At 35.6% G+C, this 12,386-nt stretch overlaps 1 protein-coding gene and 1 pseudogene across 8 annotated transcripts in view; one reads left to right on the top strand and one right to left on the bottom strand.

The window, feature by feature from the left end:
• RIF1 (replication timing regulatory factor 1) overlaps positions 1–12,386 on the bottom strand; it is a 69,519-nt gene that overhangs the window by 47,696 nt on the left and 9,437 nt on the right. For all 8 annotated transcript variants that reach the window (XR_008961180.1, XM_026492800.4, XM_026492803.4 and 5 more), the window contains exons 9-15: positions 7,709–7,847; positions 5,043–5,194; positions 3,386–3,503; positions 2,177–2,350; positions 1,839–1,949; positions 1,096–1,158; positions 741–841 (exon numbers count right to left, since the gene is read on the bottom strand). Coding sequence is in view for 7 of the 8 variants with exons in the window: in XM_026492800.4 (XP_026348585.2) it covers positions 741–841; positions 1,096–1,158; positions 1,839–1,949; positions 2,177–2,350; positions 3,386–3,503; positions 5,043–5,194; positions 7,709–7,847 (858 nt within the window). In the remaining variant the exon portion in view is untranslated. The remainder of the gene's footprint in view (positions 1–740; positions 842–1,095; positions 1,159–1,838; positions 1,950–2,176; positions 2,351–3,385; positions 3,504–5,042; positions 5,195–7,708; positions 7,848–12,386) is intronic.
• Positions 9,767–10,805, top strand: LOC113247872 (ribosome biogenesis protein NSA2 homolog; annotated as a pseudogene).

Genomic DNA, 12,386 nt, shown 5'->3' with positions numbered 1-12,386 from the left:
AGGGTCTAGTTTACTCCATCTGCAGTTATCTTGGGAGACTCAATATTATAAAAAGTATATCCAATTTGTTTTTCCTTTTCTACTATATAGGATAAAAAAGGTGTTTAATACCAAAGTCATTATCTTGGTTAAACAGAGCTCCTTTAAATTGCCAAAGTTCCATAAGATTATACCAGACTTTTTCTTAAATGTACAAAATAACTATTAGTGGACCTCAGCAATCTTAGAAAATTAGTGTTCTGAGTTTCCTGAGTTCTAGTTTCATGTCCTTTACCCCATTTTCTCTGTATGGCTCATTCTTACAACACTGGAAGATTTTTGTATTGCCGGTATACTCAATTACTTTATTGAGGTTTCAAATGACTCCCAAGTCAATGGAATAACATTTATTACAGACCTAAACTGCTGATAAATACTTGATATAAAATCTTAAAATCTGGTGTGGGGGCACCCCAGTGGCTTAGTCGGGTAAGTGCCTGACTCTTGGTTTTAGCTCAGGTCATGATCTTGAGCCCTGCCTGGGGATCCACACTCAGCTAGGAGTCTGCTAGAGATTCTTTCCCCCTTTCTCCCTCCCACCCTGTTCTTCCCCCTGCTTGTGTGTGTTCATGCGTGCTTTCTGTCTCTAAATTTAAAAATCTTAAAAAGAAAAAGAAACCTGGTCTGTGTAAATATCTCCAACAAAAAATTCAATTTCAGAATATGATTTTTGAATTCCAGCATGTAATCATTATCCTTACCAGTGTTTTTGACACAGGAAATACTTCTGACTTCACTATGCTTTCTAAAGATTTTAGTAACAGGGTCAAAACTTCAGAACCTGGTCTCTCTTTTTTGTTACCTATCAAAAAGCAAAAGGAAGAATGTAGTTCTAAATATCAAGTATTTTAAGGGTGAAAATATAGTATTTTTAGGGATAAATACATATACTTAGCTATTAAACACTGATTATTAAAAAAATATATCAAACAGCTTTATTTGATTGAAAATCTGGAAGCTATACAGTTCAAAAACTGACTGTAAATTTTATTTACAAAAGCCGAACAAAAATTCATTGGATGCTATAAAAATCATCTTATCAGCTATAGTAGTTACCTGATTCAATAACTGACTTCATCAAGCTAATTAGCTCCTTCCAAATAGCATTGACAACTGCATCTGCCAAACGAAACAAACCTTAGAATGCAGTAGATATGACTATAAAGGTTTACCTTTTCATTCTTTTGCTAAAAAGTTGAGCAATACTTACAGTAAAATTCTTATAATATTCAACCCCACAATCAGTTTATGAAACACTATCACAACAATGAAATATTTTTTCAAACTGTAACCTATTAACACTGGGTCATGTAACTTAATTAAGGGTAATTATTTTCTTTTTTTCTGCTATCTGCATTTTCTTTACTGAATACCTTTTGCTTCTGAGACAAGGAGAAAACCCCAAAGATTCAAAAGGACATCTGAAGGCCCGTAGAAAAAAATTTCCCAGCCAGTCAAATAGCAAACTATTTCATTTTTGAAATTTTGTCTCAACATTTGATAGGCTATCAAACACAGGACTTTAAGTGTAGATGCTGGGATCATAAAGCCCAGGTTTGAATCACAGCTCCACCACTATGTGACTTTATACAAGTTATTAACTTCTCTGTACAACACAGTTTCTTCATCTGAAAAATGGACTAACACAGAAGGTTACTGTGAGAATTAAATGATTTATATGTAATGTTCTTAGAGCACAATTTGGCCAAAAGATGGTACTATATAAATATTTGCTATTTTATTTTCTTTTTAAACATAGGTATAAACAAATAATAAATAATTTCCTCTTAAATACTTACCAGAAGCATCTTTTCCAACCGCAACAAAGCTGTCATGAACAGCAGTGATAAGTGTATTTGCATGTTTGGAAAAAAAAGAAGAGCTGTTGATTAACGCATGTTCAAGGGGCTCTAAAAAAGAGAGGAAAAAAAGGACAATTATGCCAAACCAATGCTTTAAGAAATAAACATCTCAATATAAAATTTTATAAAATTTTAGGTGGTCTCATATGTGTTTTCTATTAAAAAGATTTATATTTATTTCATACGTAATTACAGAATATTTTGGCTTTGGGGAAAATAATCATCTTCTCACCCTAATGCACTCTTGCTCTGAACTGTTTTAAGAAATTAAATACCTAAGCTCAGTACGAGTTTGTTTTGCTTAGCAAAACTCAAGACTTCTGGACCCAACAAAAAATGAAGCAGCATTTCAAGTCCCAAAAGTTGAATAGAGGGGATTGTGGCCATTCCACCAAAATTTGAACTTAAGTTCATCCGGGGAGTTACGGGAGCTCCATATGGGGAAGCACCTTAAAAACAAAACAAAACAAAATGGTAAGGTATATTAACTTAAATTAGCTACCCAACTTAACATATTTTGTTTACTTCGTTTCAATGAAATGTATCTTTAAAAGTAAATAGTTTTTGTCAAATAAAAGTTGAATTTTTGCTTAAAGCCCACAGCAGAGTTCCTAATTATTTTATTAGGTTAAAAACAAGAGTAGTGTCACACACCTTTTTTTTTTTTTTTTTTTAAGATTTTTTTATTTATTTGACAGAAAGAGACACAGTGAGAGAGGGAACACAAGAACGGGGAGTGGGAGAAGGAGAAGCAGGCTTCCCGCTGAGCAGGGAGCCTGATGTGGGGCTCGATCCCAGAATGCTGGGATCATGACCTGAGCTGAAGGCAGATGTTTAACCGATTGAGCCACCCAGGCGCCCAGTGTCACATACCATTTAAATGAAGATAATTATCAAACATTAATCCATACTTTGAAATACTATTATGCAGGCATTCCTGACTCTTAAATATAAAAATCTGCCTAGAGTAGCTAACATAAAATTTAAAAAAACAGCAAATCATTGTCTTCCAATGGTATGTATACAAGACACTTTTTTAAAATAGATTTGTTTGTTTGAAGGGGGAGGGGCAGAGGAAGAGCATCTCAAGTAGGTGCTGTGCTGAGACACTAAGATCATGACCAGAGAAAAAATCAAGAATCGACTGAGCCACCCAGGCACCACCCCCCCTTAAGCCACTATTTTCCCCCCCAAACATCTGTTAAAATCTGTTGTTTTTAATAAAAGTTCTAAGATTCTGGTTCTGAAACAAACACAACGGTCGTTTGTAATATATTCACATGTATAGTGGAAAAACACTAATCTTTTCCCAACTACAACAAAAACACACAGGGAAAACAATTAGCACAGAATGGGCTTTGTGGTTAGGGAGCCAAAATTATAAAGTGCTTCATTTTGTGTGAATAACTGAGCAAAGGCTTCATTCAGCCCTTTTTAAAAATAGAGAAAAAAAAAAACCCACCTCAAGTATGTCTATCTCTTACCTTTGTGTATAGGAGTCATAGGACTTAAACCTGGAGAAGCAGCCACACGAGATGAACTGCCTTGAGGTGAAGCATTAGAATCGATGCTTATTGTACTTTGAATCAGAGGCACGCACACCTATTGGGGTTAAAAACAAAAAAAGGGAAACTATCTCTAAACTACCTAATTGACATATTTTTTAAAAGTCTTGCGTGATACAGTTGAATTTAAGAAGTACTCTTTTTTTTTTTTTAAAGATTTTATTTATTTATTCGACAGAGATAGAGACAGCCAGTGAGAGAGGGAACACAAGCAGGGGGAGTGGGAGAGGAAGAAGCAGGCTCATAGCGGAGGAGCCTGATGTGGGGCTTGATCCCATAACGCCAGGATCACGCCCTGAGCCGAAGGCAGACACTTAACCGCTGTGCTACCCAGGCGCCCCGAATTTAAGAAGTACTCTTAAGTTCTTTTGGTATGTTGAATCCTACTGGCTGTTTGGATGCACTGGCTAAAGAAACTGGAAAAGTAAAAATTTTTATTACAACTTTATTTGTCCTATAAATGTGTACTATCTATAAATTTCAGTTCTAAATTCCAGATGGGAAATTATACACATGAACAATGCCCAAGTTTTAATGCTATCGGTACAGACTCATTTTAAGCTTTTTAAAAATGCACCCTAAAAAAAAATATGCACTAAGACAGCCTCAAGCTCATTTCTAAGATCATTCCAGTACCAATCAAATCTAGCCAATGCATAAATTATAACAATGAATGTGTGGGGCAACTGGGTAAGATTAGCCTACTCAGGACCTCATAATGGAAGAATCTGTAATAATTATGTTCCCATTACATACTACCATTAATGCCCAATTCCAATTCATGGAGTTAAGTTTAAAAGCCTTAATACATTAAATAATTAAGAATTTAAAAACTTGCTAAAAATTCAAGATATTATTTTATTATAAAACCCAATTTCCAATAATATACTCACTGCTGTGCAATTACGTATACAGACCACAAGACAAGGAGTACAGATTTAAAAGATATACTCCAAAATTCCACATAAACAATAAAGAAATGAGAAAGACAGAAATTATCAGAGCTATCCTTTTTTACTTATTGTACAAAAATACAGAAACCAAGGATGGGACTGACTGCAAAATCAAGGAGGTATAGAGAAGATTAAGCCTATATCTAAATGCCAGCAAGGATATCAAAATCTTAAAAAAATTATAAAATCATTTATAACAATACTGAAAAGCTATGCTGAGATTAAATGATTTGTTACCATCATGTAGCCTAGAAATAGGAGATATAAAAAATAAGAACTGATCCAACTTTTTATCAACCCAGTGTAGAACTTGATTTCTATTTCAGTAATGTTGATTTTACACTCAACATTCTAAATCCTGTGAAATTTCTTTTAAAAAAATCTCTTAAAATGCCTTTAGAGTAAGAATAGATATTTGAGTGGTTGAGAAAGCTTTAGAGGCTCCATTTCACACAACTGGAGAATATCTTCTGAGGAAAATAAACTCAAGTTCTGTGTTAGGAAAGAAAGATCTTTTATACATTGTGGTCTGCTAACACAGCAAATGTAACACTGAAAGATTAGATTAAGAATTTTAGAATGTATTAAAACACACCAAGCATTATACTCAACACCTTTATTACCTGTTCAAAATTAGCAGGAAGATGAGGTCCAAGTCTCATGAGTAGATACCACCAGACTTCTAGCTTTGTTAGTGCTAGAGTTTCTGTTCTCACATGGATGGAACTCAAAGGCTGCATTAACAACTTCAGTCTTTTTGCACTGCATAGTATTTCTTAAAAGAAAAGCACATGGGTAAAAACAAATGAGGTGAAGACTAAATTTTTTTTTTTAAAGATTTCATTTATTTATTTGACACAGAAAGACAGTCAGAGAGGGAACACAAGCAAGGGGAGTGTGAGAGGGAGAAGCAGGCTTCCTGCGGAGCAGGGAGCCCGATGCGGGGCTCGATCCCAGGACCCTGGGATCATGACCTGAACCGAAGGCAGACGCTTAACGGCTGAGCCACCCAGGCACCCTGAAGACTGAATTTTAAGAATAAGTATGTAAGTCTCCTTTCTCACTGCAAGAAAATAGATTAAAAATCTTTTTAAAATCAGCTGTTCTTGTTATACCTCAAATTTTTACTATGAAAGACTCCAGTACAACTAGACTACATGTCATTAGGCGAAAGAAAAGAAAAAGGAAAAAAGAAAAAAGAGGAAGTAATGTTTATTAGAAACTGTGTGTACCAGGGACGATTTTCCTACCAAGGGACATCTGGCAATGTCCACAATATCTCTGGTTGTTAGACCTGAAAGCCAGGGGTACAGAGGATGCTGTTGGCATTTAGTGGGCTGTACCCAACGATACTGCTAAACTTCCTTCAACACACAGGGCAGTCCTCCACAACAAACTGTTCAGCCTAATATTAGAGTTTTACAACTGGGAATACATAAAATAAGATGCCTGTGCTCAAGTAACTTATCAGAAAGACTTAAAAAGGATTTTGAAACATCTGCCAAGCTATGTATTTGGTGGGATGGCATTAATGTTTCTGACACCTATTCTGCCATTTAGCTTTCACAATTAACATTTCTATAAAGAACAAAATAAAGTCAAATCACTGTGGGAACAAATTCTCTAATCTTTTTTGAACTCCTACTCTACTTATGAGAGAAGCTTCACAATATCCCCAGAGCAGAAATTGCCAATTGCCATTCTTTTTTAGATAAAAGACCTCTTTCACTCAGGAGAATGATAACCAGTTTTTTTGATTTCTTCATCTAGTCTCCCATTCAGCCATTCTACCTAATGAGCTATAAGGGGAAGTGTATGTGGAATTTCTGGAAGGCTCTGGAGCTAGATGGCTCCGCTGAAAAGAAGTTCATTTTTGCTCTTCAATCTTCTCCCCTTCCTATATCTGCAACTAAGCATACTGAAGATCATGGGATAGAAAGATAGGCATCTGATTCCTTAAGATTTCCTGGATCCATAATACCAGGGATGTACTCGTTAGCTCGGACTTATTTCAAATGAGAGAGCATTTTATTTCTCTTCAAGTCATGTCTATTTTATGCTTTAACACTCAACCATATGTAATTCCAACAGATTTAGTCCAGAACATTAACTTGCATTACCAGCTCATAATCAACAACAAAAAGGTAACATTTATAATTAAAATTTGTGCCTGGCAATGCATTTATCAATATTTTCAATAAAATTATAATTAATGAAAATAATCACCTTACAAAACATACTAAAAAGGCGAAGAGAAAGGATTATTAATGGTCTTTGGCAGAGAAAAAATATAGGATGAAATCAATACTACTTAGCTCTAATAAACACAGTACTGATTATATCTAAGACTAACTACCCAATTAAGTAGTTATTCCTACTGACCTACTTTTGGACTATATATACTCTTTCTCATATATACAGCTGACCTTTGAACATGGGTTTGAATTGCACGGGTCCACTTATACACAGATTTTTTTGTTTTTATGCAGTACAATACTGCAAATGTATTTTCTCTTCCTTATGATTTCCCTAACATTTCTCTAGCTTACTATATTGTAAGACTAGAGTATACAATACACATAACATACAAAATACGGGTTAATTGACTGTTTATGTTATTGGTAAGGCTTCTGGTCAACAGTGGGCTATTTGTAGTCAAATCTGGGGGGAGTGAAAAGTTATATGCAGTGGGATGTTGGCATCCCTTACCCTCCACTGTTCAAGGGTCAACTGTGTATCAGATACCTCCACTAGACAATAGGAAGATAAAATAAAGGTAAATCAAAAGGAATCACTTGTATATATTAATAGTAAAAACCCAATATTAAGCACTGTTCTAAAGGTCTTGAGAGAAAAAAGTTTATCAGTCACATTTCACAGCAATCACAACTGTTTCCTATCATCTACTGGCTATGTGACCTTTGATAAATTACTTAATCTCTCTAAAATAGTGATAATACTTAGTATCTCAGGTCTATTGTGATGATTAAATTAGAGGTACTCAAACTGCTCAAATAAGTGCTGGAATATACTAAAAAAAGCCACAAATGTTACTTGTCACTTCGTTCAATTTTTGAAATAGCATAAAACAAATTTTATATCTGTGATTTTCGATAATGTCTAGGCTTTTTAATTCTATTTTTGACTACAAGTTTATTCCCTTAAAATAAAAAAAAATTTCAATAGGTTAAGTTTCAATATAAAGTCCAAAATATCAGAAAGGCTTTGTTCTTATCATCTTGAGTAAAATCCATAGAAAAATCAAAATTTTAAGATATTATTTACTTACCTGGATTCAAAGCAAAATTATCTATTAAACTCTTCCAAGCAATAAAAGCTATTTTTTTAATCATGGGTGCTCCACTTCGAAATCCTAGTTCTTCCAGCTGTAATAAAGAATTAATGAAACTCCCGCTTCGATGCAAGGTCTAAAAATGAAAAATCATAACAAAGTTATTTACCTGCCTAAAACAACACATAGGCACTATCATTATTCATTTATCTAATTCATTCAGTGTTAACTATGTAAAGTCTTAAAAATCTGAAGTTTAAAATGTACTGGATTCTGTGTGCACATTCAAAACTCAAGATCACAAAATATAATGCTCCATGAATTAGATAATGCATAAAACAGAACATTTCTAAAACATCAGAGAAAATTAGGAAGATAAGATAAATACCAAAAAAATGGTATCCACACACAAAAAAAATCAGTACTTAAGAAAAAATAAGAAATTTTGAAGCTTGAAACAAACAAAAAAAGTCAGCTTTTTCAAATACACCAAAATAAGAAAAAGGGAAAAATGGACAAATGACAAGTAAACAATGCATCGCAAGGAAACATACATTAAAAAATGAAACATTAGCAATCGCAGCTATAAATCACATATAAACTGAACAGCATATAAACATTAAAAAATAACTTGCTTAGAAAATCAAAGAATCCATAAGAAAGTTACTAGAGCTAATAAGTTCAGCAACTGCAGAGTATACAAGATCAACACACAAAAATCAGCTGTGTTTCTACACAACAGCAACTAACAATCTGAAAAGGAAATTAAGTAAGCAATTCCATTTACAATAGCACCTAAAAGAATTAAATACTTAGGAATAAATCTAACCAAGGAGGTGAAAGGCTTGTACACTAAGAGCTACAAAATATTGCTGAAAAAACATTTAAAAAGATCCAAATAAATGGAAAACCATCCCAAGTTCAAGTACAGAAAGTTTTAATACCATTAAAATGTCAATATTACACAGAGCAATCTACAAATTCAACACAATCTCTATTAAAAGCCCAGCAGCCTTTTGCACAAAAAAAGAAAAGCCAATCTTTAAATTCATTATGGAATTGCAAAGAGCCCCAAATAGCCATATCAATTTTGAAAGAATAAATTTGGAGAACTCACACTTCTTGCCTTCCAAACTTACTTCAAAACTGAAGTAATTAAAACATATGGTAATGGCATAAGGATAAACATACAGGCCAATGGAATAGAGATCCCCAAAATAAAACTTCACATATGCTGTGAATTGATTTTTCTTTCTTTCTTTCTTTCTTTTTTTGGGGGGGAGGGGGAGTCTCAAGCAGACTCTGTACTGAGTGCAGTATCCCACACTGGGCTCCATCTCACGACCCCGAGATAATGACCTGAGACAAAATCAAGAGTCGGACACTTACCCAACTGTGCCGCCCAGGCACCCCTGCTGTCAACTGATTTTTCTTTTTTTTTCTTTTTTTAAGATTTTCTTTTTTAAAAGATTTTTTTTTATTATTTATTTATGTGACAGAGAGACAGCCAGCGGGAGAGGGAACACAGCAGGGGGAGTGGGAGAGGAAGAAGCAGGCTCCCAGTGGAGGAGCCCGATGTGGGACTCGATCCCGGCACGCCAGGATCACACCCTGAGCCAAAGGCAGCCGCCCAACAACTGCGCCACCCAGGTGCCCCTTTATTTTTTTATTCATGAGAGAGACGCAGAAGGAGAAGCAGGCTCCCCGCAGAGCAGGGAGCCCAAATCAGGACTCGATCCCAGGACCCCAGGAGATCATGCCTTGAGCCGAAGGCAGATGCTTAACCTATCAAGCCACCCAGGTGCCTCTTATTTTTCAACAAGGGTGCCAAGACCATTCGTTATATAAAGACCATTCTTTTCAACAAATGGTGCTGCAAAATTGCATATCCACAAGCAAAAGAATGAAAACTGGACCCTTGCCTTACACCATATACAAAAATAAGCTCAAAATGGATCAAAGATTAAAACTTACAGGAACTAGAACTATACAAATCCTACAAGAATACATAGGGAAAAAGATTCATGACCTTGGATTGACAACAACTTCACAGCTATGACACCAAAAGTAATGAAAGAAAAAAATCTAATTTATATTGGACTTCATCAAAAACTTCTGTGCACCAAAGGATATTATCAGGTTAAAAGACAACATACAGAATGGGGAAAAAATGTTTGAAAATCACATATCTGATAAGGGATTAATAACCCAGAATAAAGAACTCCTATAACTCAAAAACAAAAACCAACCACCCAATTAATAAATGGGCAAAGGCGGGACACCTGCGTGGCTCAGCCGATTAAGTGTCTGCCTTCAGCTCAGGTCATGATCCCAGGGTCCTGGGACTGAGCCCGTATTGGGCTCCCTGATCAGCAGAAAGCCTGCTTCTCTCTCTCCCTCAGTTGCCCGGCCCCCCCCCCCCCCCCCCGCTTGTGTGTGCGCACACAAGAAGGAAAGTCAAGAGGCTCATCAATTTTCAAAGGCAGCAGAAGAAGGCTAAGCACTATCATCAACAGCACCATGCTGAGAAAAAGCAAAAAATACTATTAAGATACATGAAAAGGGATACACCAAACTAAAGAATGATGAAAAGATTCCACAGGGAATTGTACGCCTATCTACACGACAGAGAGACAGTCCTGAGCTAAAATATTTTCAAATATAGTTAAAACCAAAAAGAGAAAGCAGGAAAATGGGAAGACTGCTCAAGGTTCATGCCCAAGGAGAAACAAGTATTAAGTTATTCAAATAGGAAAGAGAAAAAAGCAAGCATGAAAGCAGCTGTTTACTGTTACTAAAGTCTGCTCCATTGGAAATGGCTTTTTATGAAAACCATCTAAATATGAAAGATTCATCAGGCCAATGGATTTGTTTCAAGAAGGCCCAAGTAATACTGAAAGTCACCTTTTACCTCTCAATAAATGGTGTAAAGAAAAAGCCCTCATCCCCACTACATACAATCTCGGTTATTACTACCAAAGGTAATGTCAATGACAAAGATGTGAGCAAGCTGGGTCTTGTGACACAAAGAGGTAAGGGTATTTGGGAGAAGTATGTCCAGGTTACTAACAATCCTGAAAATGATGGATCATAAATGCAGTCTCACTGGCTTGACAGAAGTTCCATATAAGTAACTCCTTATAATCATTACTGAAGATGGCACACCAATCAGGAAAAACACCACTACTGTGACTGTTTCCAAATTATTACCCAAAAGTCTGCAATCATCAAGAGATGTTTAAAACATTAAAACGGCCCAGTTTTACAAAACAGAACAAAATTTTCTGGAATGACTATCATTATCAAAAACCAAAAAATAACAAGTTTGGTAAGGATGTGGAAAAACTAGAGGTGCCTGGGTGGCTCATCACCTAAGTGTCCGGCTCTTGATTTCGGCTCAGGTCATAATCTCAGGATCCTGTGTCAGGCTCCTCACTCAGCAGGCAGTCTGCTAGAGATTCTCTTTCCCTCTCCCTCTGCCCCTCCCTCCTCAGGCATTCTCTAAAATAAACAAATAAACCTTTAAAAGAAAAGAAAACTAGAAAGAACCCTAGTGTGTTACTGGTAGGAATGTAAAATAGTGCACCCACTATGGAACACAATTTGGAGGTGTCTTAAACAGTTAAGCACAGAACTACCATTATGACCCAGCCATTCCATTCTTACAAATATATCCAAAAGAATGAAAAGCAGAGAATCCAACAGATATTTGTACATAAATGTTTACAGCAACATTATTCACAATAGCTGAAGTGTTAAAACAAGCCAAGTGTCTATCAACAAATGAATGAACAAAAATGAGTTATATACAGAGTGAAATATTCAGCCATAAGAATGAAATTATTAAGTGCTTGCTACATGATTAGAAATTGAAAAAATTATATCTAACATAATAAGCCATACACAGGACAAATAGTGCATGATTCCACTTATGTGGGATGCCTAGAATTATCGAAACCAGAGACAGCAGATAGGATAGCAGTTACCAGGGGCTGGGGGACAGGGGAGCAAGAGGAGTTATTGTACAACATGTAAAGTTGTGGAGAGATGATGAAAAAGTTTTCAGTATAGACAGTGACAATGTTTACACAACTTGTGTATGTATTTAATGGCACTGAACCGTACACTTACGATGGGTATGATAAATATGCTTATTTACCACAATGAAGAAAAACACATTCCTTCCTCAAAAAAATAAAAACAAAAAACAAAACCTGGCTTAAAGACAAGACATATAGTCAATCCTCAACGATCCACCAAAGTTTTATAAAGTCCACTGCGAACACTAGGAAAGATGCAGGGTTAGGTTCCTACAAGAACCTTTTCTGTCAACCAATCGAACTCAACCTTGTTTTCTATTTATATCTGTTTAAAGACACCATATGTATTGTTGATTCACTATCACTGAACTCACAGCCAATGGCACTGTTATTCATGCTTAAACAGAGTTTATGTAACACATGTAATTCCTCCCTAGGGCACATCAGTCTTCCAGTGCTTAGGAACCATAAACACTTTGGCACTAAGCCTGGGGACCATTTAAAACTAAATTCACCAAGAAAAAGCACAAAACGTGGGAAATGTGTCACTAAATGGATTTATGAAAAGGACATGTTCTTTTTAAAAGATTTTATTTATTTGAGAGAGCATGTGAGAGAGCACGCACAAAAGCAGG

The sequence above is a fragment of the Ursus arctos genome, unplaced genomic scaffold (assembly GCF_023065955.2).
Source record: "Ursus arctos isolate Adak ecotype North America unplaced genomic scaffold, UrsArc2.0 scaffold_1, whole genome shotgun sequence".
Taxonomy (NCBI): domain Eukaryota; kingdom Metazoa; phylum Chordata; class Mammalia; order Carnivora; family Ursidae; genus Ursus; species Ursus arctos.
This window is presented reverse-complemented; position numbering and strand designations above follow the sequence as displayed.